The sequence below is a fragment of the Medicago sativa genome, chromosome 5, assembly GCF_051527215.1.
Source record: "Medicago sativa cultivar Bolivia chromosome 5, Bolivia_mono, whole genome shotgun sequence".
NCBI lineage: Eukaryota > Viridiplantae > Streptophyta > Magnoliopsida > Fabales > Fabaceae > Medicago > Medicago sativa.
Window position 1 is genome coordinate 20,193,886 of NC_140753.1, and position 24,432 is coordinate 20,218,317.

General features: G+C 34.5%; 1 protein-coding gene across 3 annotated transcripts; it reads left to right on the forward strand.

Moving 5' to 3' along the window:
* The first annotated feature begins 599 nt into the window (after window positions 1-599).
* LOC146920879 (receptor-like cytosolic serine/threonine-protein kinase RBK1) lies at window positions 600-7,137 on the forward strand. Of its 3 annotated transcripts, none has more exons than XM_085714313.1 (8): window positions 600-982; window positions 1,106-1,576; window positions 5,300-5,557; window positions 5,656-5,807; window positions 5,924-6,003; window positions 6,094-6,232; window positions 6,362-6,511; window positions 6,676-7,137. In XM_085714313.1, the coding sequence occupies exons 2-8, from the start codon at window positions 1,150-1,152 to the stop codon at window positions 6,832-6,834; spliced, it is 1,365 nt and encodes a 454-aa protein (XP_085570439.1). In that variant the 5' UTR covers window positions 600-982; window positions 1,106-1,149; the 3' UTR covers window positions 6,835-7,137. The 3 variants fall into 3 exon arrangements, with proteins under 3 accessions (XP_085570439.1, XP_085570437.1, XP_085570438.1); XM_085714311.1 differs by having other exon boundaries at window positions 600-899; window positions 1,103-1,576; XM_085714312.1 differs by having other exon boundaries at window positions 600-899.
* Window positions 7,138-24,432: the final 17,295 nt, after the last annotated feature.

Consider the following 24,432-nt stretch of genomic DNA (forward strand, 5'->3'; position numbering starts at 1 on the left):
TAGTCCTCGTAAACATTCAAATAATTTTTTTTTTTTCTTCATGTGACAATAAACTTGGTTCACTTTATGTGAAATTGCAAGTTCGTGTCCCATATAAATATGAAAAGTAGACATCAAAACGATTTACCCTTCAAGTTGCTCCATCCAAAATTAATGAAATACGTGTGATTAAAAGTTAAAACAAAACTTTAGTCTCATAATACAAAAACAAAACAAAAAAGTGAACAAAATAAAATACCAAATAAAAACATGCATACAAAATAAAAATACTTTTATACTAGAGAAATGATATTTGTACCACTATTTGTGACAACTTTTAGACAATTTTCTCTCTCATACTCACATTATATTATTACTCTCTCTCTCATCATTTTTCTCTCTCCATTGTTTTTGACCAATAAGAAGAGAGAAAAAGAAGGTTGTCATGAAAGTTGTATCAAATGATTGTTCAAATATCATTGTTGTTTATACTATCCCTTCACCTTACATTTTTTATTAAAAAATCACACAAAATAAAAACGAAAAAACACTTGAGGTGTCTTTCACAAAAAAAACACTTGAGGTGTATAAATATAGCAAAATCTCTCCCTCCCAAAACTAGAATTAACTCGTCCTTCTCTTCCCAAGAATAAGCACCGCTCATAAAACAAACCAATTTAGAATCAGAAAACCCTTCTTCTTTGTCTTTCTTTCTCTTTCCATTCACCACCTTCTCTCTTCAATCTTCATACCTTTTCCTCCTCTGGTTTTTCTCATACCCTCACCAAATTCAAAGAAGGATTTTTTGTTTTACATAAAAAATCCTTCTGACAGATTTGAGGTGCAGGCACGAGATATTTCTGGTTGAAATCTTTGACAAACTAATCACAACATAACAAAATCAACCTTGTTTGTTTAAGGTAAGCTTTCATTACAAATTCAATAGTTTCCTCTGTTCATGTTACACAATACATAGAATAAAAACAGTCAACATAAAAAATAGGTAATAAAATAACACCTATAAATTCATATTAATTTTGTTTATATTCATATAGTTTTCATTTTTATTTTGTTTATATTTTCCTCTGTTTTCTCTGTAAAATGTGGTGTTTGGTTATTATAGCAGAGATTGAAAAGAGAGGGAAAAAGGAAGAGAAGAAAAACCCAGAAATGGAATCAAAGGGAAATAACAAAAAAGAGTTTTCAAGCGACGATGAAGCATCACCAAGAGCAATACTAGATGCCCCTGTTTCAGGAACAGAGTCAGACAACAGTGGAAGCAGCAGTTTCTCGTCATACTCACCGGAGAATTCGGTGGAATCAACGGTGGAAGGAAAATTAGGTTGGAAGGAAAGTAACATGATGCAATGGAAATCAATGATTGATGTTTTCAAGTTCAAGTCAGTGAGAAGATTAACAGCTATTCCTTTGCTTGCTGCTGTTAACAACGATATTGCTAAGAAAGGTTTAACTAAGAAATTGGCTAGGATTCGAAGTGCTGAAGAAACTATTGATATTGGTGCTATTCCTACTAAACCTTCTTGGAGGAATTTTGATTATGATGAACTTGCTGCTGCTACTCATGATTTTAGTTCAGGTATCTTCTAACTCGATATTTGATTGATTTATTTGAGCTTATCTATTTTCACATTAAGTAGTTATGAAACTATTTAGATAGCTTGTTCAAAAACTTATGGTATGTTGGTTTTTAAGTTGATTTCAATTTATTTTCATAAACTCTCAAAGAAAGCTTATAAAAATAATTTGAGATTATTTTATGTTTTATTATAGAAATAATTTATTCGTAATTCTAAATCTATGTTATAGAGGGTTGATTCACAGTGAGAACTGGCTAGACGTGTGTTTATAAAGCCACAATTTGTAGATTCTCATTTGTTAAGTTCGCACAACAACGGTGTTAGAACGTAAAACCAAACACTTGCTAAGTTGTTTATTTAAACATAGTCTTTTGTTGATAGATTTTTTTTTTTTGGTAAACCGAACATTCTCCGTGCGCAACTGCACAACTGTAGAGACTAATCTCTCGAGCATTGTAAGACTTAAATGGGCGATAAACTCTCTCTAAGAGTTTTAACACTGCTGCATGTCCAATACTAGATTCGAACCCAAAACTTTAATTAAGGTAGAAGACACCCGTGTCATCTTATATAAGCGCATAGACTTGATATTGTGTAACTATGACAATGGAGATTTTCATTTTTATTAGTATAATAGACTCTTTGACAAAATTAGTTGTTTTTCTATAATGTTACTTTAAAAATAAAAGTGGGAAATTGTAACTTCCTATTTCTCTTGACCAAAGAAAAATTCTATTCCTAACTGTGTTAAAAAAATTCCTTTCCATTATTTTTATAATCTATTGTGTTAGTTAGTATACTAACTATAAAGTAGTTTATTTTAGAATTTGTAAGATGGATAAGTTGTTTAGTACTACTAGTATTTTACAACAATAAATTCTAACATAACACCAATTAATATTTGAATTTGAATATTAAGAAAATGCAAGAAATACTACAAAAGTTTTGTAAGGAATATTTTGTAATTTGTAACCCTAAAACAGCTTGAGTTTTCAATCAATTTATGACTCGGTGGTCAACTTGGTAGTTGGTTGATTTAGGGCCAAATGTTGTTGTTGTCTTGGAAAAGAAGGATAGACCAGAAGAAGTAGACGATCTTTTTGACCAAATACATGAGTAGGGCTTCTGTTTTTCCTGTCCTTGGACAAGGACATATAACTTATGATGGGCCCACAACCCCCTCTTTATCGGCGTTGTCTGCACTGCACCTGCTCATGATAGCTACAGTATGAAACCATCAGATAAAATTAGATTTTTTTCTTCTTCTGGTAAATAAATACTAATGAAGATTATCTTGTAATTTGTATGCATGTATGTATTGTTGAGTACATAATTTTTTAAGGTAAAAAAAAAACTTTTTTTGAGTGGAACTAAGTAAAAAATTGAATTAAGTAAAATATAATATTAGAAAGAAAAAAAACTTGATAAATTTAGTTAGTATGATGTAAAAAACTTGATAAAAACTTGAGAGGAGTTAAGTAAAAAATACTTGATAAATTTAAATATGTTGTAAAAATATAGTAGTGTACAGTGTACTCCCTATAAGATTAGAAAAATAAGAATCACATAAAATAAGAGTATGTATTAATAAGAGTATGTATTTTATGTACAAGTTGAATTTACCTTTATAAACAAACCAACAAATCCAAGAGTGTTTTTTATCAGAAATAATAATTATTGTTTTCATATTAGTTTTGTAAAATAGAAATGCACAGTCATGCTGTTTGCTAATGCTTTTGGTTGTCTACCCAACAACGACATTGAAAGATGTCCCACATTGGCCTTTATGGAGTTGGGCAGTGTGTTCATTGAAATGAGGCACATCGAGTGAATAAAGGAGATGGTCCTCAAGAAATAATATGAATATGCCACACAAGCTTATGAGTTGATATTGAGTCACGAGGGGATGCCATGCATATTGTTCAACCACATATTACGCCTTAATCTAAAACTTTAAAGTATTAAGTATATGGATTCTTTTATTGATATAGTTTTCAACACTAATTTTTTTCATCTATCATGAGACTTTAACTCACATTTGATATACCAACAATATAAAATCTTATATTAGATGAAATGTGAGTATTGTTGCCTAATATATAAGTGAGAAAACTTCTTGTTTAGCCAAAGGTGATTGACTTCTTGTGTTGAAAAGTCTCCATAATAAGAATGACAGACGAGCATGTGACATGTCTTATTGATGGAGCACCATCAACGTACCTATGCTCTCCACTTATGTAAAAGCTGGTAATATACGCCCTTTGTGTTGAAAAAATTATGGACGTGCGAAAATCATAGATACTTAAATTAAGAACTATACAAAAACTACCTAAGATTACTTTAAAAAAAATTCCTAAGAAAATAAATATAAGGGATGTCCATTTGCCGACGACAAGATTTAGCATGTGTTTGTGTCTCGTGCACCATTTGTGCTTGCAAAAGGAAAATCACGTGTCTTAACTCTTACACTTTCGGTGTAAATAAATATCTATTTGAAATTGCTAATATTTGATGGATCTCTTTATTCAAATGATAGGAAAAAGTTGTGCAGCGTACAACACTTAATTTAATTAGTAGTGTAAAGCCCTTGAAAATCAAGCTATGTTTATTAAATGGTGTGAAAAATGGTTGGTTGTTTCAATTGCTACTGTCTGTACACACCACCACTGTTGAATTATTTGGTCAGGACCTGTTATAATCAATACCGTGCATTATGATATGTTTGTTTCCATTCTGGGGGCAGATTCATTCAACCATGTAAGATTTGACTCTCCATGTCTCAAATCATAGTTTTTTTTTTTTTTTTCCTTATAAAAAAGTGTTTTTCCATTCGAAAAGATTTAGAGGTCAATGAGTTGGATCCAAATATGATTTTTGATAGAACACTATGGCGTCATTTGATCCATGTAGCCGACCCCACTTAGTGGGATAAGACTTGGTTGTTGTTGTTATAAAAAAGTGTTTTTAAATTTTTTAAAAATTGGCATAATTAATACTTGCTGTGTTGAAAGTATTGAATTTGAAATGTTCATACTGTGCCATATGTGCCAGAGTTATATTGGTCCGAGTAGAACGGGATTTGGATCCCTTAAACAAGGTCTTGTGTTTAAGTCATGTGAATTGATGCAACCAAAGGTGGCAAACCATATTTCTTAATGGATATTATTGAGGATAGATACTTCGTACCAATAACATGGTTAACAAATAAAATTCTAAGTGATCTAGTTGCCTAAACAACATTCAACTAACACTAAATAACAAAGAAAAATATTATAGTTTTTGATTAAATTCTTACTCAATTTACCAATATGTTTGTATTTATTTTATTAAGTGCATTTGTTAAAAAACCATATATAGTAATTGTGTCTTCGAATGTGTGTAGTAAATGTTTTGAAATTCTAAAAAAGTACTCTTTTCAATACAAAATTATTGAATATGATTCCTTAACAAATGTCTTAAGGAAACTTGTTAGCATGATCCATTTTTTAAAATCTTGGCTTGGAAATTAGCATTCATGTTGTGCTTCTAAGTCAAAGTCTAAACTCCATGGGAAGTAGGTAAACCTGTGAGATTTTCCTTTTTCTCCCAATTGAAGTAAACAGAATAATTCACCTTTAGTGTTTGTGTTTGAATTTAGAAGATCCACCATCATTAACAGTTATTCAAAACTCTTGATATAACAATTGTTATAACTTATAATGTTTGGTATTTTTGCTACATAGAGAACTTGATTGGAAAAGGTGGTCATGCTGAAGTATACAAAGGACAGTTATCAGATGGTCAAGTTGTTGCAGTAAAGAGACTAATGAAGAACGACAAGGATTTCGCGGATAGAGCAGGCGATTTCTTAACAGAGCTTGGAATCATTGCACACGTTAATCACCAGAATGCTACACGCCTTGTCGGGTTTGGTATCGACCGCGGCCTCTACTTTGTCCTACAATTAGCACCATATGGAAGTCTTTCTTCTTTGTTATTTGGTGCGCAGCGCTGCTTCCATCTTACTTCTCCATTTTCTAGACCTTGTTATTTTATATTAGCACTGATATAGGTAACACAATTATGTTCAACCTGTTAGGTTCTGAGTGCTTAGAGTGGAAGACAAGGTACAAGGTGGTTATCGGAGTAGCCGATGGGTTGCATTATCTCCATCAAGATTGTCCCAGACGAATCATTCATAGGGACATCAAAGCCTCAAACATATTACTCAATGATAATTATGAAGCCGAGGTACTTAGTAGCACCTTAGTTTTTTTTTTTTTTAATGACAAATGTTAGTTATTAACTGTATCCGTAGAACCTTAGTATAATATACATTTCTAATTTCCTTGTGCATCAAACTTCAGATATCAGATTTTGGACTGGCAAAGTGGCTTCCAAATAATTGGGCACACCACGTTGTTTTTCCTATAGAAGGCACATTCGGGTTAGTATTGCAGCCACTTTGACTCTTGTAAATTTTCTTCTCGTTGTAACCATTTTTTAAGACATTGGATGTGTCAATGTCTGTCTGTAGGTATTTAGCTCCAGAGTACTTTATGCATGGTATTGTAGATGAGAAGACAGATGTATTCGCATTCGGCGTCTTACTACTCGAACTCATAACCGGTCGTCGTGCAGTTGATTCAGATAGTAAGCAAAGTCTTGTGATTTGGGTAAGCAGTACTTAGATATTTATATCATAGCTTCTAGGTGAATGCAATAGGTTGCAATGTTCTGAAGTTTGTTTACTATTTAATTTAATTTGAGTGTGACAAGATATGAACATGATCTACTATTGTCAGGCCAAGCCACTTCTTGACTCAAAAAATGTGCAAGAGCTAGCAGATCCTAGATTGGAAGAGAAATATGATCCCACTGAAATGAACCGTGCCATGACGACAGCTTCCTTGTGCGTCCACCATTCATCCTCCAAGCGGCCATTCATGAATCAAGTAAGAAAATAAACATCCTTTTCTATGAAGCGCTGACACAGACAATGGGAACAACACTTACACGTAGACGTAGACACTAATAATAATTTAAGTAAACAAAAGTGATTATATGTAAAAACATGTGTTGGTGTCTGGATCCTGATTCGTTTTTTTCCGTACTAAAGGTTGCGCAACTACTGAAGGGCGAGGAAGCAATTATAGATTCCAGACATAATTCAGGTGCTTCAAGATCACTCTCGTTAGAGGCATGTGACTTAGAAGATTATACTTGCTCTAGTTACCTGAAGGACCTCAACCGCCATAGGGAATTAGTCATGGAGTGATCCTTTATTAGTCTTTTATGTGTGCTATGTTCTGCATTTTGAGATATCTTGTGCCTCCCTTTGTATATATTTATGTGTGAAGGGTATGTAATGATCATTGTTGTAGCAGTTTGTGTGTGGCTGAATCTGAAGTCATCGCAGGCTTGTGTTTTTGTTCAAGCTAAGTAGGCTTGTAATATAGCATGAACCTGTAGGGTGCATCAACAATGTAATGGTTAGAAATGATGCCAGCAGAGTGTTTTTTTTATCTTTTTGACTCTGCAATGCCATTGTTTCAATCCCAATTTCATCAGTTTCAATCAATTGTCCGTACATGTAGTTGGGGATCTTGTTGTTGTCTTGTCCAATTATGATCATAAGCATTGTCTCATCTTTGAATATCTCTTTGTTTGTGTTATATACAAATGCATTAAGTGGTCTTTGAATACCCCTTTGTCCATGTTCTTGCTTGAAATGCATTTTCCCTATGGAACTGATAGTTAACTATCGTAGGTGCCAACAATATTGAATCTATCGTCGTTGGCACCTACGATAGTAAACTATCAATTCCAGAGAGAAAATGCATTTCAAGCAAGAACACAGACAAATGGGTATGCAAAGACCACTTAAAGCATTTGAATACAACATAAGCAAAGGGATATTCAAAGATGAGACAATGTTTCTGATTATACTCAATATCCATGCAAGACAACAAAATCATACATTAAACATAACTCAACTACGTAAAACACATAATAAAATACAACATAATAGATCAGCCAAACTAACTTCTTCATCTGGTTCCTCCATGCAAGCCTTGATTTCTTCATAGGCCCTGAGCTGAATCATTTTATGAATATCTTCAAAAGATCTAACCAAAGAAGCATCCAACTGGATCGGTCCTCCAACTGGATCGGTCCTCCAACGTGACCTGTCGTTTAGAACTATATTTATCAAATATTGAGAACATGGTTCTCACACCGTCGTTGTTCATGAGCTTCATTTGCGTGAACCAGACGCTTCCATCTGAGTCGGACGATGGACGGTGACATTCAACACTGACCACCCTCCTTGTGTGTTTGTGGTTAAGTCAACGATAGATTTAGTCCATTTGATCCTTCAACCCAGAAAGTGAGATATCAACTCGGACCCTGGACATATTGGGTTTTCTCCCGTTGTAGTAAACTACATCTAACTTGGTGTTAAGATTTACTAAATAAGTGTTCATGTTACTTTGTTGTATTTTATGACAAATTAACCAAACACATCAATTTATAGAAGTTTACGTGCATTATGGACCATATAAATTGTTGGTGCAACCTGAACCACACAAAATAATTCCTGCAATGGCAGTTAACTATCGCTCCTGGCTACGGCAATTAACTGTCCTTCCAGAAACAACAATTAACAATTAGTTACAGAGACAAAATGCACAGTGTGACAAAAACTCTGTTTTTTTTCTTCCATTACTTCATACATTCAATCCTTCATTCATACATTTCATTCATACATTAAATCATTCATTCATAATATCAAACACAAATTACAAGAAATAAATTCATTCATTCGAAAAATTGTCTAGGTAACAGTGACATTTAACCAAATAAAAAACAAATTCATCATTTACATTAATCCAAATACAACCAAATAAAAGCAATTCTTTCATTCACAGTGATCTGGACTGCCTCAAAAGCCTCCTTCTTGGAATCATATATGTATCGGCTGGGAGCATTTCAACCTTAATCCTCTCCAAAATAGCATGTTGGTCTTCAAATGTTGGACCATCTTGTAACCCCTCATCCACCATGTTCGTAGCACTCATGGTGATCATCAATGAATCAAGAGTATCCCTAGCATTCTCCTACTTATAACTACATCCTGATTTGTTGGCCTAAGGGGTTTTGCCTCGATAGGTGGCAGTACCTTCGGATGAGATACAAGTAAGAACCATGACATGTATCCTGGTACGTACTATAATCGATCCTCCACGTGCAGACCCCTAACAACCTCTGGTATAATGTGAAGTAAAAAATTTAGAAAAGCCTGAACCATCTGGACTACATTAAGCGTAGGCACAACTGATGGATGGTTGAGAATGTTCTGCACATTCATGTATTGCCTTTTCACCCACTCTAGAAAGTGGTGGTACACTTTCCCTCGACCTTACATAATCCATCCTGAGTACCATCGTATTTCCTCAAAGGGTATGGTCTCCCGATCATCAATGTAGGGGATGAATTTGACGTCATCCACGTGCAAACAATCAAGGATCAAATTTGTAGGGTTGTGAGAATGTGTGTGGCCCCTCCAAGGAACGAAGCATGCAATGTGTGGCAAGTCTTGAATATAGTCTGGATGATCCTTAAATGGATGTATGTCTATGAAATGCTCCATAGCAGTGGTCTGAGAAAAAACAAACATAATTATAATGATATCCACAAAAAATTATTAAATTAAAATCAACCTGTACACACCAAGTCCTATGGTTATCTTTATCCTCCTCCCTCCCAGATGTATTTTCCAAGTTAGTTTCCTTGGAAGGTGTTCCTCAAATATCTCCATCAGCCATGAAAAACCAATATGAGTACCAAAGTGTTTCTCGCACTCCTCGACCTTAGAAGTATGGATAATACCAAGTGATGACATCCTGTCATTACGTAATATTAGGGACTTATTGTGACATTTTGATAGAGTTCTCATGCAATTTATACTGTTCTGGAGTGCAAAAAGCTTAAAATTTGAAGTCTGTTCGAAGGAAATCGCGCCACGCCAATTTCAAGCCGTGCTGCGATTTTTGAAGCAAAATTACACACTTCCTGTAAAGAGGAAATCGCGGCACGCCTATATACATGGCGCGGCGCGATTTTGACGGGTCAGGCCCATGACTTCTATAAATACTGCACTCAATCTGAAGAACAGGGGTTACGATTTTGGAGAGCAAAGTGCGATTTTGAGACATCAGAGACGGCTAGAAGGGCGATTTCTTCAACCTTTTACCAATTCATGTATGTTTTAATTATTTCATTGATTATGCTATTTGTAAACTCGATTATGAGTAGTTAAATCTCTTAGAGATTAGGTCGGAGATGAACCTATGTAACCCTAATTGATCATATGTTGCTGTGAAACTCTATTACTTATTAATGATATTCTAGTTTTCATTCAATTCAATTGTTCTTACTGCTTTTTATATCCTGATCAAATATAAACATGATTTTGTGAGATCGAATGACTACTGACCATAGCTTTCGACTTAGACCTAATTGAATTGTTCTAATAAACATGGTTAGTCTAGGAATGGATAATCGTTTGTTAGTGATATTAGGTTAACGTGCTTAAACCTTTGATGATTATTAGACCACCTAAGGAATTAGGGGCTGTAGTTTAAAAAGAGGGTTCTAACTCAAGGGATTGATTAGGGCTAATTTGTTAACTATCGTGGAACTAGAGAATCATTAGTAATAATAGGTGCAGTAACCAATTAGGGGAAACATAGAGGATTCGAAGACCTGATCTCATCTCTCTCCATATTTTCTTAATCAATTCTATTCTTTTTTATTTGATTTCTTAAAATCAAACCAAATCTACTGCCTAGTGGCAAAACAAAATAAACTTTTATACATCCTAATTTTATAACGCAATTGAATTATTGAAGTTAAAAACAGTCCTCGTGGGAACGATATTTTTACTACTTCGATAGTATTTGGTGCACTTGCCAAACGTCTATCAAGCTTTTGGCGCCGTTGCCGGGGACTGTTGATTTATTTCAACAAGCCAATTACGTTATTATTTAAGATTTCTGTCTTTTATATTTTTGTATATATATATATATATTTAAAAAAAAATATTATGCTCTTTGTTTTCTTCTCATTGTACTGTGCTACTGAAAAGTTTATCCAAGTTTTGCAGCTATGATAGACAGGGTACTCCTCTATGACACAGAAGAGATTGCTAAGTTGCAGTATGAAAAATATATGCTATCTTTTAAGATCAAAATTTTGGACAACAAAATCTCGAGTTGTGATCATCATGAGGCAAATCAACCAGGTAGTGATGGTGAAGGGAAGAAAGAGATGATCAACATCGATTACAATACTCAACTTCATAATATTTTAGATGATTTCTTGGTGTCAAATCAAGTTTCATTTGAGAAGTTTGATGTTCAGTGTGGTGATCTTGTTGAGAAAGCACATGAGTCTCAGAGGAAGTTGGTTCAGATGAAGAGTGAGTGTCACAAGGTTGAGGTGGAAGAAAAACCCAAGGTGAGGAGTGTTGATATATTCCCAAAGTCTGAACCAACGGAGGTTGAGGAAATCACTCGTGTGCAGATGAATGCACGTCCTTCTCTACGGTGGGAGAGCTTAAACTCTAATGGTTTAACAGTGAGAGCATGGGAGCATCTACTTCTTTGCTACAAATTCATGGAATTCCTACCAAACAAGAGGAAGAAGAAGGATGATATATTCTTTCTGACATATTTGCCACCCTAACAGTGGTTGAAGCGTCAAGCTCAATGACGTAAAAGAAAGCGCTGGGTGGGAGGCAACCCACTGTTTAATTTTCAGGTATGATTTTATTGCTTTCAAAAATAAAAACACAAAAATATTTTTCTTTTCTTTTTAATATGAGGCAGGAAAGTTTTCGAAAAATTGTTCTAGTACCTCCTATCAAGAAAATCATGCAAGGTACTGATGTCTTGCATGATTCTCTCTTCAAAAGTTTTTCAAAAATTCAATAAGACTCAGGCATTTTTCAAGAAAACAAGTTTTGGCATGAGAGAACTCCCTGTTTCTACAAAATCGCGCCGCGCCTGTATATGGCCGCAGCGCGATTTTTCTCCTCAGCCTATAAAAATCTCACTATTCATCATCATTTTCATTCCATTTTTCCTACTTTTCTCTACCAAAAATTTCCCTAGACTTCCCATTCACGAATTTTTCCCATCTTAATCTACCTTATCACTTCCTAAACATCATCAAACCACAATCCAATCACAAATTCATCAATCCAAACCATTATCATTCACAATCCATCACAATCCATCATAATTTTCCCAAACTTCACAAAACTTCCTTTTCACCATCTTCCTTAACCACAAATGGCCTCCAATCCACGAAACACCCGCTCAAAGAAAGCCACCAACCCCAAGCCATCCACAAGCAAAGCCAAACGCCCTCGTACCGCATCCGAACCACCCGAAAACGCCATTCATTTTATCAATGACCAAGCCCAAGAGTTCAACAAAGCCATGAAAAGTTTTGAAGTTGTGGGGGAGAGGAAGTTTGAATTCACAAAGCTTGTGAATTATCCGTTCTTTGAGGCTGAGTTACGAAGGAGAGGGTGGACGAAGTTGAATGAGATGATCGATGAAGCGAACAACAAAACCGTGATCGTCGAATTCTTTGCAAATGCACGGGTTTCCGATACACCCTTTCAATCTTTTGTTTGGGGCAAGATCATTGATTTCAGCCCTGAAGCCCTTAATGCATTGCTGAATGTTCAACCGCCGGAGGAGTGTTGGGTTGAGAAACTGAGGAGGGAAATCACTGACGATTTCAATGCCACCAAGCAAGATCAAGGGGATGGCATCTTTGAGGGATTAAGGACACCGGGGGCTGGACACCCGGATGATGATGTGAACATGGGCTGATCTACTATGGATTAGCATTTCCTGCTTTGTATTTTATTTTCGCTTATTTTTCTTTTGATGTATTTTCTTTATTTTCTTTTTATGTCGAAGTCCATTGAACTTATTTCCCTATTGTAATTGCTCCTGCACTTGTTTATTATTAATGAATTTGTTTTGTTTCATGTGACCTATTCTAGTTTAGTAACAGTTGTTTGATGAAACGGTATTCCAAAAGTTCTAAAGGAGGGGTGACTTGATTCAAAGGCGAAGTGTACGGCATTGCTAGGTAGTCACATACTCCCAGAAATCTCAGCCATAAGGTTCATTGCCAAATCTTGTTTTTCAATTTACTTATATTTAGATTAGTTTTCCATGCAATTACATTTCTAGAACTTGCATTGTTTCTCTATTATTGATTGGTCTTTGTCAATTACACACTGAGGCAAAAGTGCTTGGTCCTGTGAGCCTTTTTGAAGCCTACCCTGTTTTAATTTGTTGAATTTATCCTTTCTTAACCAATTGTGAGCCGGTAGGATTAGAACTTTTTGTTCGGTGACAAACTACATTACAAGCCTAGAGACTTTTAGGACTTGTCCCTTAATGAATTTCTGAGTTAAGGCATTGTAGAATGTTGCTAAAGATTAAGTTTGGGGTTGCTATTGGAATTTGCAACCAACTAAGTTTGGGGTGGGGGTACTAGAGAATAAGAGAACAAAAATGAAAAAAATATGAAATTGACATGCAAAATACACACAAAAATGGTGTATCAAAAAAAAAAAAGAAATTGAATGATGAAAAAGGGACAAAACATTGAAAATCCGAGTAACTTCAAACTCGATTGTCCCTAAATGTTAAAAATATTCTCTAGTACCTTTGCATTGATTGTATTTCCACAAGGTGAATGATTGAAGGATTGAATTTTGTGTTTTAACTTCCGTAGGAATGCCTAACTCAAATTTTGTGTAGCCTACTTATCCAAATATATCCCACCTTTCACCTAAGCCCCGTTATAACCCTAAAGACCTCAAAAGTGTGTAATGATATTGACTTTGATTGATGTTTAGAAACTTTTCAAGCGTATGGTAATATGTAGACCTGCATGTCGACTGGTAGAACCCTATTTCAATTTGAATGCGTGGAGTTGTGAATTGGTGGATGCGAACAAGTCAAACTAGCTCATCTTTAGCTAGAAGGAGAATGAACTTTTGGGTACTATCGTTTTGTCAGGTAACTGTTATTTTAATGTCGTTTGTCACTGTTGCAAGCAAATTCCTTGAGGACAAGGAATGGTTTAAGTTTGGGGTTGTGATGACATCCTGTCATTACGTAATATTAGGGACTTATTGTGACATTTTGATAGAGTTCTCATGCAATTTATACTGTTCTGGAGTGCAAAAAGCTTAAAATTTGAAGTCTGTTCGAAGGAAATCGCGCCACGCCAATTTCAAGCCGTGCTGCGATTTTTGAAGCAAAATTACACACTTCCTGTAAAGAGGAAATCGCGGCACGCCTATATACATGGCGCGGCGCGATTTTGACGGGTCAGGCCCATGACTTCTATAAATACTGCACTCAATCTGAAGAACAGAGGTTACGATTTTGGAGAGCAAAGTGCGATTTTGAGACATCAGAGACGGCTAGAAGGGCGATTTCTTCAACCTTTTACCAATTCATGTATGTTTTAATTATTTCATTGATTATGCTATTTGTAAACTCGATTATGAGTAGTTAAATCTCTTAGAGATTAGGTCGGAGATGAACCTATGTAACCCTAATTGATCATATGTTGCTGTGAAACTCTATTACTTATTAATGATATTCTAGTTTTCATTCAATTCAATTGTTCTTACTGCTTTTTATATCCTGATCAAATATAAACATGATTTTGTGAGATCGAATGACTACTGACCATAGCTTTCGACTTAGACCTAATTGAATTGTTCTAATAAACATGGTTAGTCTAGGAATGGATAATCGTTTGTTAGTGATATTAGGTTAACGTGCTTAAACCTTTGATGATTATTAGACCACCTAAGGAATTAGGGGCTGTAGTTTAAAAAGAGGGTTCTAACTCAAGGGATTGATTAGGGCTAATTTGTTAACTATCGTGGAACTAGAGAATCATTAGTAATAATAGGTGCAGTAACCAATTAGGGGAAACATAGAGGATTCGAAGACCTGATCTCATCTCTCTCCATATTTTCTTAATCAATTCTATTCTTTTTTATTTGATTTCTTAAAATCAAACCAAATCTACTGCCTAGTGGCAAAACAAAATAAACTTTTATACATCCTAATTTTATAACGCAATTGAATTATTGAAGTTAAAAACAGTCCTCGTGGGAACGATATTTTTACTACTTCGATAGTATTTGGTGCACTTGCCAAACGTCTATCACCAAGCAACTCATTCATCAGTTCAACACCTTGGTCTTCAGAGATCTTTGGCATGTAATTCATCACCTTCCCTGTGATCGGGATGTGTAGAAGACATGACACACCATTCAGCATCATGGCCATCTCCCAAACTAGCAAATGAAAGCCGCTAATCTCCTCATGCCACCTCTTATACAAAATTGTTATCATGGGATGACCTACATTGTTGTACCCTCTCGCAAGTATTTCGAAAAGATCAAAAGTAATAAATGGATTATAGAACCAATTCAGATGCTCATCTGAGTGTGTAAGTGCAACTATCTTCATTTTATGCCTGATGCATCGGAGTACACACTTGTGACTTTGAAATACAAAAAAAAAAGTTAAATAAATTAAATATAAACCAAAATAAACACTTGAAAGTTAAAAACACTTGAATTACAAACTAATGTAATTATACTTACATCAACGTCCGTCCAAAGCCTTGTGGCAACATGATTTACGAAAGAGGGCAACATAGATAAATCTAAAGAGCCACTAGCAAAACCAACGAGTGCTAGGGGTTCAAGGTGGTTTGGTGATGGCTGAATTGGTGGTGAAGGAGACTCATGCTACTCGTCATCGATCTGAACCTCCTCATATTGTTGCTCATGGTCATAGTGTTGCTCTGGCTCATAGTACTATTGTTGAGGCTCCTATGTACGATCAACCACCTGTGATAGACCCGTCTGTGATGTTCCCACAATCCCACCATGTCAGTGTTCCTATGCCTCCGTACCAGTTTAGGAAGAGGGTTCACCACGACTCCCTCTCTACATGCGATGTTGGTCTGTGTCGGCCTGCGTAACCTGAGTCTATCTTTGGTGTTGACCATATTTAAACAACAGACAACACAAACAAATTAAAATTGATTGAGGCATTTCTTCAAACACTTAAAACGCAAAATATACATTATTTGTTTATTGTGTAATTTTAGTTGTTAAACTATCACTTTGCACTTAAACATAGTTTAAACAATCTTCATAGTGCAAATAAGCAAGCATTTGATCATAAACATTCAAAAAAGTCATCAATTTCCTAAACCCGAATCAATAATGTATGAACATTTTTAAAAAAAAAAAAAAACAAAAAAACCTAACTTATAAAACTAAGAATATGAATGCTAATGGATTATGATCACTTATTTGTTATTAGATTAATGTGTTTCTTGAATTTCAAGAAATTGGATGGAGATCGGTTGTGGGAGTTTGGAAGAAATTGAAAAGTGAGAGTTGTTGTTTTTATTTTGGAATATGACTCGAACGAAAGTTAACTACCATAGATAACGAATGATAGTTAATTGTCGTTTAGTGCACCAGGTTGTCCTTATTGTTACAAAATTACATCTATAGTCACTTAACTTCAAATTTAAGGTTTTATTTTCTTATGGCCTCTCAATCTTCAAATATATGGTCAATCACTTAAGTTTACATATGTATCTTAGCTTTGAAGCGTAAAAAACTGAATGTTAATGGACCAAAAGGGAAAAATTGCAATGCAAGAAAGATAAATGATCAAATTGTTACCTGATTAAGGGAGCACATGTGTAATTTTGCCTATTGTTTTTCTTCTTTTGCTAAGAGGTTCTTTTTTTATTTTTAAAAAAAGTTAAATAATTTAATGAAAAAAGAAAAAGAATAATGTAATATTATAGAGAGAGGATGTATACTATGAGAATGACTATCTTATATGAGAATGATCATCAACCATTAGATCAAAAATAAATGGTTGAGATTAAATAGTCACATATATACCTCACCTTATTATATCAATTCTCATAAACAATAACCAAAGAAGAAACAATACCTCTCTTTCACTCTATTCTCTCATTCTCAAACTCAGGTTGTCACCTTTTCTTCTTCTTGTCTACCAAAGATGGGTGATTTAAGGTCAATTTTGATCCAGAATCACCCTCCGAATTTGTTTTATCTTGGTTTTCGGGTGTCAAACATTGATTACGTTTGAACCTTTTTAACCTTTGATATCTTATTTTTTCTTGGGAAGGGAAAAAATAAGCAAAACCCTTGAGAATCGAGGTCCGGGAGTTGTTTTCGCTACGGGAAGGTGTTAGGCACCCAAAACGACTATAGTATCCTATAGGAACCGTCTTTATTTTCTACGCGTGCGCTTTATTTTTAAATGCTATTTGAAAAGTGTTATTTACACCTAAGGGTTTACTAAGTGAAGAATTGGAGGGAGAAGAAGATGTTTGAATTTTGTTTTATTTGAATTGAAGGAATATTGTTTCCTTGCCTACGTACCCTTTTAAGGGATCAAATCCACCGTAGTTCTCTTCCAAAAATATTTTTGTTTTTGTTGGTTGATTTTAAGTTTGAAAATTTGAAATTTTGAAGAATGGAGATTGAGAGGCCTTAAAGGCATGAGATTGAGGAAAAAAGTGAGGTTTGATTAGTTATTTTGGAAAAAAGTCAAGTATGATTAATTTTCATTGAAATTTGATTAAGAAAATAAAAGAGAAAATCAATGGGATTTTGGATCCCAAGGTTTATTGTGAAAATGATTTGAGTGATGTTGTTCAAGTTTTTTTTTTTGGAAAATGATTTTTCTAAGTGTAAACCCTAGGCATTCATCTAAACATTCAATCCTAAACATACATCTAAACATGCATATCCTAGCCATACATCTAAAAATATCTATGTGATGTGTGTGCTCGTGTCGGTGCTTGTGTCGGTGTACATTATTAGAGTCCATTGTCCTTTACATCATGCCCTAGTTTACATTCTATGGTCTTGCAAGAAATTAAAATTGCATAAAAGTAAAGTACAAAAAAAATCCTAAATTTTACATTCTAACTCTTGCATGAATTTTAAAGTGCAAGAAATAAAGTGAAGGAGGAGATGAAGTATGGAATGCTCATGATGTATGAAACATGAAACAAAGAGATTAGCAATACAAGATATAATATGGAAAATAAAGCAAGTAGAAATTGCATAACAAAATGAGCAAAACTTAACCAAAAAGTAACAAAAACTTTAGCCAAAAAAAATGGGAAAATGGACTTGAAGAATTACCATAACATCAAAGCAAATTTATGACTTAAAATTCTCATATCAATGGTAATTTTCAAATGGTTCATTTCAGCCACATTATGAGAATCATAAGGACAAATATGAGCCAAGACCTACAGTGCATTTTCAAATCCATTTTACACATTATTTCTCATGGTAACAATACACATTACTTACGAAACAAGAAATTCGCAACTTGCACTTTCAAAACAGCCAAACAAACACAATTTTTTAGAAGTAAACACATCACACGTTTGCATATTAAGTGTCAACATGATACGGCAAAATATTGGAATCAAAAGCATGCAAGAACTTCACAAAAATTGACAAGAAGTAACACAAAATCACAAGAGAATTTTACATAAACTCTTATCAATTTTTTAACATGCAAGAAAAAACACAAGAATCAAGCCTCATGTGTCAACATTAACCACAAGAGAGTTCACACTATTCGGAAGTTTTTCAAGACTTTTACCAAGGTTAAAATACCAAACTAGACTAACAATCAATATCTTCACATATACACATTTTTTTTAGCCACTTTAACATGTAAAACACACCAAGAATTGACAAAAATATTAAAAAAACAACTAGAAAAGTTTTTAGAAATTTTATCAAGCAAAATTGGTGCAAACTGGGGTGTAAATAGCCAAGAAACAGTTAAAAAGCACAGGACTGGGGGTGCGCATAGCAGAACATCACGCAGGCATGGCAAACACAGTTATTGGGCTCTTAGCAGTTGGGTATGGGCTATGGAGCAAAAACGGGTTGAACCGGTTCGGTTGCTAGGCTATAAAAGGGCCTGAACCGGTTCATTCATTCATTCTATCAACTCCCTTCTCTCTCTAAACAAGTCCTCTCACATAAAACCAGCGCCGCCCATGGGCTTCTTCTCCGGCGAGCAACAAATTTCCGACGCGGTGGTCGGCCGGCGGCGCCACCGTGTCGGAGTTCAAACTTCGCCTTTTTTGAAACAAACACCATTTTCTAAAATCATTTTTCTTCCTCTTTTCAAATATCCAGTCAAAACTTTCAAAAACCAAACACAACGATCTAGATCTACAACATACAGATCGGATCCAAACCGTTTTTTCCACCTTTGACCGTTTTCAAAAGGAACATAACGCACTATAAACACATTCACGACGAAAGTTAGAGAAGCAGAGTGTTACCTGCTCTAAATCGGAGGACGGCGCTACGTGGACGACGGAAAACTTCAAGAATTCGATGCTCCTCACTTGTGCCTCGCGAAACTGTTCCTTCCTTTTACCTCAGCTTCGGTCCTACTTCGCTTCTCTTGATTCTGCTCATTTCGTCCCTGTTCCGTTTGATGTAAGGCCGATCTGGACAAGGATGTTGGTGAGAGCTGGTGTTGAAGGATTGAGGTCTTTTGAAAACGAATTCGTTGGCGATGATGAATTCGGCCTGAGATCTTGCTCGGATTCGATTTGAATTTGTCAGGAACGAATTTGTTTTTGGATTGCGAAAATGAATCTGGTCGATTTGTCTCGTTGTTGTTGAACGAAGGTGAAAGAAACGGATTGGATTGTGGATGTGTTGATATTGCGATGAAGAAGGTTGTTACGGAGTTAGTTAGGGTGGTTATTTGGGTGGAGAGTGGTGGAGAGAAAGGAAGAAGATGGTGGTTATGGTTGAGAGAGAAAACGGTTACGGTGAGGATGAAGAGAGAGAAAGAAATTTTCTCTTTCTTTTTTCTGATTTTTTTGTGAGATTTTTTGGGAAGTGTGAAAGTGATTGGTCAGAGAATTTGACTGCATTGACTGCATTTATAGGCCTGTTGACTGAACCTTTGGACTAATAGCATTTGGACACGTGGCACTTGGACAAAATATCTGCAAGATGAACAAACAAGGACCAAAATGCAAATATAAAACTAAAAAGGACTAAAATGTAATTAAAATAAAAATTGGTAAAAAATGTAATTTGAAAATAACGTAAAGTGAAACGATTAAAAATGACAAAACGGACTAAAACGAACCAATTACTTAAATGAGGTACTTTAAAGTAACCTCTCTCTGCCGAAATTTCGTGTGAAATGACCAAAATGCCCCTGGGGACGAAACGACTCAAAAATGACTCAGATGCAATTTTAAAATGGGCTTTGTCATGAAATTAAAGCAAGAGTTTATTTAAACCAATTGAAAAGACTCAGAGACAATTTTTAGAATTTAAACAGAGTTTTAACACATGAAAAGACTAAAATGCCCCTAGGGGCTAAACTGACTCAAAATGACTTCAAATGCAATTCTTGAAATGGATTTTGACATAGAATTGAAATAAAGACTTATTCAAACTAATTGAAAAGACTCAAACAACTTTCAAGGACTAAAATGGGTTTGGATACAGGAAATGACTAAAATACCTTTTTTATGAATTTTGCAAGTAACATTGAAATAAGGTGCAGAGAAAGATGCAATTGATCAGAGACATATCAGATGACTTAAAATGCAAGAAAGATGTTTTTGATGACTTGGAATGCAAGAAAACATGGACAAATACACAGTTAAAAGATTTGTAAAGCTAAGTTGAGAGATAAAGCAGAGTGAAATGTCAGTGTAAACAACAGCAAATTGGCAATTCTTCAAAAGTAATAGACATATATCAAATATGAAAGAAAATTTTGAACAAGTATTTTTAGGTCCAAAATTAGGGTATAACAGAATTGTTTTTCCTTCTTTTCTAATTGAATAAGTGATTTTCACATATTTTCAGTCTTCTTTCATTTGTTTTTGTGAATTTGACGTCTCTACATGACTTTGTTTGTTATGATTTCCTGTCTTTGTGAGGCGTGTTTTTGATTTTCCATCTTAGTGCGGTGTTTATTTGATTAAGGTTAAAAGATTAGCTTTGAGCAAGTGCAAATCTGATCAATGACTTTGGCGTTGTCAACGTTGCAGATCCGAAGACATGTGTATTCCGGTGACTTGAATATAGTCATAGTTGTGGCATAAGTGCTTTGTCGTTTTATGCTATTAACATGGATGTTGTGAGTTTGTTCCTAGATTCATCCTTTGTATGAACTTAATAACAATTTTGATTCAAACTATCCAAACAACATTAGTTTGGACTCAATTTTAAATTAATGTACCAAACATAGAGCAATTAACATTCAACTTATTTTTAAGTTCCATCAAAATTCATTTTATCATAATCAATTATCGTCACCGCATAACCAAACCGCATAACCAAACATAGATTTAATCTCTTAATCAAAATAATGGATCTTGTTATAATTTCCCAATGATTTTAAAAGGGAGGAACTTTGAAAATTGTACTCTTTTAGGGCTATATACTTTGAGAATTTCTTACCCGATCCTCAATGTTTCTCGCACGCACTCTAAAATTCTAATAATATCATCCGCTCTTCGGATTCTGAAATCCAAATGGGGTCTTCGTGCCATTTTCAAAGTACAAAACATCATATTTTAGAAGACATTTTCAGAATTTTAGATGGTACGCTAGAAACATAGAGATGTGATAAGAATTTCTCTTAAACTTTAACTATCAACGCTTCAAATAATGAAGCTCAGTACTTCAAAAAACTAGACTTGATGAAGGCTTACCTATGCTGGGGGTGTACTTCATGCAAGAAAGTTGGATGAATGAATAATCAAAATGATTTAATAGGGTTGTTTGTGCGTAATCTGAATGACTTGCTCTAAGTAGAAGCAACCCATTAGATCAAGTCCAAGTAATATAGAATCTGACGTCCCCAAGAACCGGGTTAATCAAAATCTGGTAAAATAGGTTAGTAAAATAATTTATTGTTCTTTCCTCCGTCTTAAAACGCTATCCATCACCATTTTTATTCTTCTTGATCTACATAAGAGAGGTGGTTTAAGATCATTTTTGACCTAAAAACACCCACCTAAATTGTTTCTTTCTTTTAGTTAAATAAGTGACTTTTACATATTTTGCATGTTTGACGTCGTCAACGTTGTAGATCTAGAAAGATAAGTAATCTTGAGACTTAAATATAGTCAAATTTGTAAGCGTATGTACTCTGTCATTTTATGTTATTAACATGGATGTTGTGAGTTTGTTCGTAAATTCATCTTTTTTTCCGTTTCTAGCAACTTTGAATTTGTATTGTAGTGATGTACTCTATCAACTTGAAAGAACGAATGTAAAACAAACAATTTATTGTTGTTCTGCTGAAAAATATATTTACTTTTTTAACATTGATGTCCACAAGTGTAAAAACTAGATTTCAACAACGCAACAAATTAAGATTTGAATTCTGCTCTTTACCAAAATGGTTTTGCTCACTTCCAAAGTAAAAGTCCAAAATGCCCCTACGGAACTTAACTTGCGTTAGTGTATTTTGAGCTTATGTTAAGTCACGCTACGTGACTTAACACGCGCTAGTGTATTCTGAGCTCATGTTAAGTCACGCAACGTGACTTAACATGCGTTAGTGTATTATGAACTTGACTTAAGTCACGCTCCACTTAGCACTAGCGCAAGTTAACTCACGCGAGTTGGCCGGTGAAGAACAAACGTTTTTCCAACTTTGGTCGGCTTTTCAACATTAAAGAAACACGTTTTTTACCACTTTCACACTTTTTTTTTGACCACATTTATGTTAGATACAACCTAGGTTCCCATTTCTACCTATAAATACCCTCACATACTTCCTATATTCCTCACATTATCTCCTCCCACTCTCTCCCTCTAATTCTCTTCTTTCTTTGTTTTTTTTTTCAATATTCTCTTTGGGGTAAAAAGTGATCAAAATTAGTCGGGGTAAAATAGTGAGTAGCCGACTTGGGGAAGTGATCGACCCTTGGGATAATTTTAAATATGCTTTTTTAACCGCAGAAACTTTTTACTGTGGGTAAAAAGAACTTCTTGTGGTAAAAAAAAAACCCAGATTTAAATTTAGCCCAAGGGTTGATGATGTATTTTCCCCAAGAAGGCTGCTCACTATTTTACCCCACGAAGATTGATTACTTTTTACCCCAAAAAGAAGAAAATAATTAGATTTAGTGAATAAGTTCAAAATTATTGTATGACAATTGTTGTAATGTATGAATTATTAATAAAATAAGATATTGTTATATGCATCAATTTTATTCATTTATTTTATATTTGCTTTTATTTTCTAATGTTGTATTTACATTTATTAATATTTGTATTTATTTAAAGAATAATATCGAATCAATAATTTAGATTAATGTAAACAAAATAATTTCGGAATAATGTTAATAAAATAATTTAGAATAAAGTTAAGAAAATAATTTAGATTAATGTAAACAAAATAATTTCAGAATAATGTTAATAAAATACTTTAGATTAAAGTTAAGAAGTTAATTTAGATCAGAATTAAGTCATGCAACGTGACTTAAGTCACGTTTCTATTATAACTAGCACAAGTTAACTCACTCAACTAGCGTGAGTTAACTTGCGCTGGTGCTAAGTGGTGCGTGACTTGAGTCACGTTCATAATACACCAACGCATGTTAAGTCACTGTGTGTGACTTAACATGAGCTCAGAATACACTAGCGCAAGTTAAGTTGCGCAGCGCAACTTAACTTGCGCTAGTGTATTTCTGTTCAGAATACACTAGCGCATGTTAAGTCACGTAGCGTGACTTAACATAAGCTCAAAATACACTAGCGCAAGTTAAGTTGCGTAGGGGCATTTTGGACTTTTACTTTGAGAGTGAGCAAAACCATTTGGGTAAAGAGCAGAATTCTTAAGATTTTAATCAGAGGTACGCATATTTTGTGGCCCATACGTCTAAGTAAGATTATTTTCAATTGATGAACCTTATAGAAGATTGAATAGAAGAAGGAGAAAAAATGCATTGATCGCTCCATCCTTTAATATAAGATGCATATACTTATTTATAACATGTTCAACATCGCTAAAAATGAAAAGGGTGAATCTGTGAACAAACTCACAACATCTAAGTCAATAGCATACAAAGGCCAAATGCTTACAAATAATATGATAAATTCTAAGTCATCGAAATACCCATGCTTTCGGATCTACAACGTCGACGCCCAAATCATTGATTGAATCTGTAATTGGCTGAAGTTGATCTTTCAATATGAACTAAATGAACACCACAACAAGACCCAGAATCAAACGCCGCACAAGACGACGAACAACACAACGCCACACTCAGACGACGAAATCACACAAAAAAAATATGAAAACTTGATATGTGTGAAAACCACTTATTTAAATTGAAAGTAAAGAGAAAAAGATGTAGATTGGTGATCCTAGGTAAAAAAAAAATGACATAAAACCACCCCTCCTCTATGAATGAAGGAGAAAGAAAACTTAAAGATAATGTGGAGTTTCTCTCACTAAAAAACTAGGGTCGGTTTTTATCATTCCTCCTATAAATACTAAACAGTTTACTTATTTATAACACTTAATATATCAATAATGTATGTTTTTGTTAACAACATATCAATAATGTTTGTTCAAAAAAAACATATCAATAATGTATGTAGGCATGGCAACAAAACCCGTACTCACGAGTACCTGCCCAAAACAAACCTAATTTGACG